The sequence below is a fragment of the Trematomus bernacchii genome, unplaced genomic scaffold (assembly GCF_902827165.1).
Source record: "Trematomus bernacchii unplaced genomic scaffold, fTreBer1.1, whole genome shotgun sequence".
NCBI lineage: Eukaryota > Metazoa > Chordata > Actinopteri > Perciformes > Nototheniidae > Trematomus > Trematomus bernacchii.
This window is the reverse complement of record NW_022987736.1, coordinates 164,482-170,589: the sequence shown is the minus strand read 5'-3', so window position 1 is coordinate 170,589 and position 6,108 is coordinate 164,482. Positions and strand designations below refer to the sequence as shown.

Genomic DNA, 6,108 nt, shown 5'->3' with positions numbered 1-6,108 from the left:
CTCAAGTCCCGGAAGAAAGAGGAGACCGCCTCTCCCTCTCCTCAGGAGAAGAAGCTCCTCTCCCTCCTCTCTCCCTTCCCCTCTAGTCTAAATCTCCCCCTCTCCTCTCCTTCCTCTCCTCTCCTCTCGCTCTCCCTCCTCCTCTCCTCCTCTCCTCTCCCTCTATCACTCTCTCTCCTCTCCTATCTCCTCTCTCCCTCCTCTCTCCTCTCTCCTACTCTCTCCTCTCTGCTCTCTCCCTCTCTCCTCTCTCCTCTCTCCTCTCTTCTCTCTCTCTCTCTTCTCCTATCTCCTCTCCCCTCTCTCCTCCTCTCCTCTCCTCTCTCCTCTCTGATAATCAGACTGTTTCACATCATTGTTGGATGATGATCACAGTTGGAAACATTGAAAAAGCCTCCTGATTGACCCAAATGCAAATTAGGATTTTATTTTAGTTGTGTTTGACAAAAACAAAATGTGTACCATAAACCTACAGTTTTGAAGTGTACTTCCACCAAATAGCACATGGTTATCCCGGTGTTTTCACTTCAGATAATCCATGAGAAATACTGTTATATTTTACGATCCATTACTTCAATTTCAAAAACTAAATTTGGTCATTTCTGACGGGTTTAATAACAATTCAAAGTCAAATGTACTTCTTCAGTTTGAATTATGATTGATCACTTTATTACATTCGTTATCATTCGTTCCCTTATGTTTAGTTACTGGTCGACCTTTTTGGAACTTCTGTTTCTTGACCTTTTCTGTCACTTGTTTTTCATCTCTTTTGTGTTTTTTGCATGTTTTGCAAGTTCTTTGTTTCTTCGTGTGTGTCATAAATACAGAAACAAACTCTTGGTGTCCTGATTTCTTTGAATAACTTATCATAACGTTATAAAGTGTTTTTCGTGATTCACCTAAGATTAAAACATTTCTGCAGAAAATGTGGTTAATATAATCAGACATTTGAAACACAATGGAATCAAATAAGCAACACATTTACAACGCTTAACGTTTCCATGATTATCTGGTGTTGGCCTGCTGTTTCTTTCTAAATCAGGATCAGGGGGTTTCATTTCACTTTTTGCAATATTTTATGAATTGGATTGTTTTTAGTATTTTCAGGCATGGCGTGAAACTCAAAGTGGCAAAATATATATATATATATAAACCAATGGTTGATCATAATTTAAAAAAAAGTCAAACTTCTTCGTTTCTCCTTTGTGTTATTTGATTGAAGAGGTACTGGAAAATAACCGGGTGAAATAAAAGTGCCCACAATCCTTCAGTGTATTGTTGACTAATGCAAACGGACCACACCGGGTTGAATACTGTTGTCCATGGTGTGGCACACCCTGGACAACATACCTTTGTTGAACACACCTCTTTTTATTGCATTTGAATACTTTAAATATGTTATATTAATATTTGTAATGGAAAATGAGCATATTGCTTCAATACCTTCCAGAGAGAGAAACGGCCTCCAGCCTCCATTATTTATTTCCTGCTACATCTTAGCAACAGATGCTTTTATCTTGTTCAAGTACACCTTTTTCAGCTCTGGTTTCAACATCCTCCCGGTGTTACGCTCTAAAAAGTGTTGCAGCAGTTTTCATCACTCTCTGAAGAACAAGAAGAAAATATATTTGACCTTTTATTACTTTACATTCGATGTTTAAGTTTTAAATTTACAAGAGATATTTTTATAATTAAAAAACAAAAGACTGAGATTTTCACTTTTGTCCTCTTATTTCTTTATTAAGTAAAACCCCAACATATTATTTAGTACAGACATGTGTTAATGTGGCACTCATCTCACATCTTGAAAATAGAAACATAATTCATTACAAACTCAACCCGTTAGCTTTTCTTTTGAATGACTTTTCTTTGAATGTGTTTGATTTCCTTCTTCAATCAGCCTCCATGGCTAAACAGAGACAGGAAGGAGCGCCGCCTAAAGGAACTCCAACATCTACAACAACTCATGAGAACATGTTCAAGCACATCCCATCATGTTTGATTGACAGCTGATCTCTGTGCAGTGAAGACATGAGCAATCAGCTCTGATGGACACACGGTGACTTTAAGAAGTAGAAGAGTTCCTCAAATGACTTCAGGCTATTTCAGGTTACACAACTCAGCTGTGTCTCCTTGATTACAAAGCTGAACCCCAGCATGTAGCGGCTGAGTGAATGTGGTCTGCTCTCTGTGGAGGAGAGTCATGGTTTCAGAGACGATGCTGTAGAAGGACAGAACACCTGCTCTGTGATCCAGGTACACTCCTACTCTGGAGGACAGAGGACCTGAGACGGGAGTGCTGATACTGTTGTAACAAAATGAATAACTGTTTTGGTTACAAACTAAGGACCAAGATTTGTCATTGTGTCCAAATACACATTCAGTCCTCCACCCTGCTCTGCTGATATTCTTGTATGCGACTGCAACACAAACTAACCACCCTCTCCACTCCACCTCCCAGTAACAACGTCCAGTCAGACTCTCTCTACTCAGGACCTGCTCATAACAAGTGAATCTGTCTGGGTGACTAGAATAAGACTGACGTTGTTTCATGTGTGTTGCTTTTCTGCTCCCCTCAGATAATAACAGCTCTCTGTATGCTGTGTTTGGATCCAGAGTGACTTCCTGTGAATATGTTAAGAACCCAGCTCTGGTGGTGGGCTCTGCTGCTGGCAGTAAAACCTCCACTTCAGTCGGTGAGACGTTTGTCCATTCCTCTCTCAGGACGTCCTGTAGTTTGTCTCTGAGTGCTGACAGGGCCGCCGTCACGTCCTCAAAGTAGCTCAGAGGACGGATGTTGATGCTGGAGGAGTGTGTAGGTTCACTGAGGGCTGACAGTGAGGGGTAGCTGTGCAGAAACTGGTTGTGATCCTCTGTGTGAGACAGCAGCTTCAGCTCAGCGTCTCTCCTCTTCAGCTCAGAGATCTCCTGCTCCAGCTTCTCCTGAAGCTCTTTGACTCGACTCACTTCTCTCTTCTGCTGGGATCTGAGCTGCTGCTTCACATCAGAGCTTCTCTTCTCCATGAGACGGATCAGCTCAGTGAACATCTTCTCACTGTCCTCCACTGCTTTATCAGCAGAGCCATTGACGGCCTCCACCTCCTGCTGAAGCAGCTTCACCTCCTTCTCTCTGTCCTGGATTCTCTGCTGGATGTTTAGTCGACTCCCCTCCAGCTCTCTCTGCCTCTCAGTCCTCTCTGCTGCAGCTGACACCGTGTCGTGGCCTTTGTGTTCGTCCACAGAGCAGAGATAACAGATACACTGCTGATCAGTGCGGCAGAACATCTTCATCACCTCGTCGTGACGAGAGCAGATGTTCTCCTGGAGCTTCTTGGAGGGCTCCACCAGCTTGTGTTTTTTAAAGGCAGGCAATTCATAATGAGACTGGAGGTGTTGGTCACAATAAGATATAAGACACACGAGGCAGGACTTACAGGCTCTCAGTTTCCTCCCAGTGCAGACATCACAGGCCACATCTTCAGCTCCAGCATAGCAGAGATCAGCAGGAGCAGCTTGGAGTCCAGTCTTCTTCAGCTCCTCCACTAAAGCTGCTAGCATGGTGTTCTTCAGCAGGACAGGCCTCGGTGTGAAGCTCTGCCTGCACTGAGGGCAGCTGTGGATCTTCTTCTCATCCTCTCCGTCCCAGAAGCCTTTAATACACTTCATGCAGTAGCTGTGTCCACAGGAAGTAGTCACCGGATCCTTCAGTAGATCCAGACAGATCGGACAAGATAAGAGTTCCCGGTCCAGCTGAACTCCTTTCTGCGCCATTTCACCTCTCAGTAGCAGCGAGTGTCTGAGTTTCACTTCCTGAGAGCTGAAACTATGTGAGCTGGGATCTGAACAGCACGTGTGTGAGCAGTGAATGTGGGTTAGCTCTGGTATGAGGTGTGATTTGTGCCAAAGAACAGATAACTATGAGGTTTGATTTGTGCCAGAGAACTATGGAGCTAATTTCCTGCCATAACTCCACAAACAAACTAAACAGGTTTTACAAATGCCTTATGATTCACTAACAAACACAATGTGGTTTGCAAATACAAAACACCATCTACAAACTAATGAATTTAGTTTTGCAAAGAAAAAACGTATCTATCAAACAAACACATAACATTTTTCTAATAAATCATGTTTCAGAGACAAATTCAGCTTAGGTTTTACAAGTACACAACTTTTTTTTACAAGTGCACAAATTTGTTTTACAACTACAACACTTTGTTTTACAAGTACAAAACTTTTTCTTCTCACGGCGGAATATTACTGCCAAAAGTCACGTGACTTTTGGCAGTAATATTCCGCCGTGGCTGGCTCATACACAGTCACACATGCTCACTCACACATGCTACACGGCAGCAGGGGGCGCTACTGAGTCCATTGGGAAGACGGGAGGTTGAGCAGAGCATGGAACAGCTCTTGCCAGCCTGATGACAGGTGTTATAGTGATAATATTATAAACAAGGTGAATTTAGCGATCACAACGAAAACAGCCAAGACACATATTGAGCCCAGAAAATAAATGTTATTAGGGGCTGTAAATATAATAAGCCTTTGTCTAAAATGGACAACATTGTAACTAAGGAGATTTAAACTATATATACAGCCAGGGGACGAATCCCGATGGGCCGGTACTGAAGTGGGCCGGTCGGATAAGTCACTGCTCACCCCCCCTTCCCCCCCGTCGACAATTTCCTCGCGGTATTTACTTGCGGCACCACCGAGGTGGGCCGCTTACTTGCGGTACCGAGGTGGGCCGGCGGTACCGAAGTGGGCCGATCGAGAGTCCCGGGCTGATTTGTAGTCCCAGTCCGCCCCTGTATACAGCGATTCTGCACTCGGTCAATCAGCTGTTTTCATTTTTATTCCTGCTATATTCAATGAGTGATACAAATATTTTTTACCACAAGTTCTTAATAAAACTGACACTGTTGGACTTGGTACTAGTTGACTGCAACCAGAAATAAAATGAAGTACTTCACTGTGTACTTTGTGAGTAATCCTCTGTCAGAGTCCCCTCCATACATAATGCATGTTTTTTGCTATCTTTGATGAATGATAAAAATAAAATGTTACCATTAGTTCTTAATGAAATTGATACGGTTTGACTTTGTATTAGTAAGCCTACTACTAACAATACATTGAAGTACTTTTACTGTGTATTTTTTGAGAAATGCTCTGTCAAAGTCCCCTCCTGAGAACAAAATCAAGCCACTTCTGCTAAGTTTGATGAGGGAATTCTTTTTTGTTGCCATTAGTTCTTTGTGAGATTGATCCTGTTGGACTCAGTACTACTGATACTACCCCCACAAGTACTATGAAGTACTTATTGTGTACTTTTCCAGTAATCCTCTGTCAATGTCCCCTCCTGAGTACAAGAATGCATGTTTTTCTTTTAATAAGCGTTAAAAAACATTTCTTCCTGAGACTGATATTGTTGGACAGAGTATATTAAGAGGATGGTAGACATGATATCAGCAATACTTCCAGTCAGTACTCCGGCAGCAGCATTTTCACACCTTGGAAAGTCTTTAGAGTCTGGCCTGGAATGGATAGCTGGTCACAAATATCCTTCAGCAAAGTAACACACTCTGTCACATGGTTGCCCTCTTATGATGCTGCTGTCTTTTAATATATAATTATTCCTCTGCCGCTAGTTCGTTCCTCGCAGATTCTTCAGTCTCATCAGCCTCATCCTTCCATCAGTCCCAGTTAACGCCTCCAGCCCACTTCCAGTATCTGACTCCATATGATATTGTCCTGATGCTGTAAGGGTGATGCCCCATGATCACAAAATGACCCCTCTAGAGTGCCAAGGACCTCATATTATGTCTGTCATTAATGTTACATCACCCATTAAATCACCCAAAAAACTTAGAAGAAGTGGCTTGATTTTGTTCTCAGGAGGGGACTTTGACAGAGTATTTCTCAAAAAATACACAGTAAAAGTACTTCAATGTATTGTTAGTAGTAGGCTTACTAATACAAAGTCAAACCGTATCAATTTCATTAAGAACTAATGGTAACATTTTATTTTTGGGTCATTCCAGAATTGGAGGACATTTCATGTCCCCCATATAAAAAATCTAATAATCCATGCCCAAAAAGCTAAGA

At 42.3% G+C, this 6,108-nt stretch overlaps 1 protein-coding gene across 1 annotated transcript; it reads right to left on the bottom strand.

Moving 5' to 3' along the window:
• Nucleotides 1-1,719: 1,719 nt before the first annotated feature.
• On the bottom strand, nt 1,720-3,864 carry LOC117495020 (tripartite motif-containing protein 16-like). The gene has a single exon (XM_034146078.1). It carries the CDS (start codon nt 3,769-3,771, stop codon nt 2,101-2,103), a length of 1,671 nt encoding a protein of 556 aa, XP_034001969.1. The 5' UTR covers nt 3,772-3,864; the 3' UTR covers nt 1,720-2,100.
• Nucleotides 3,865-6,108: the final 2,244 nt, after the last annotated feature.

What these genes read in the sequence shown, in the direction of transcription:
- LOC117495020 (XM_034146078.1), bottom strand. Translation starts at nt 3,771, where the DNA reads ATGGCGCAGAAAGGAGTTCAGCTGGACCGGGAACTCTTATCTTGTCCG.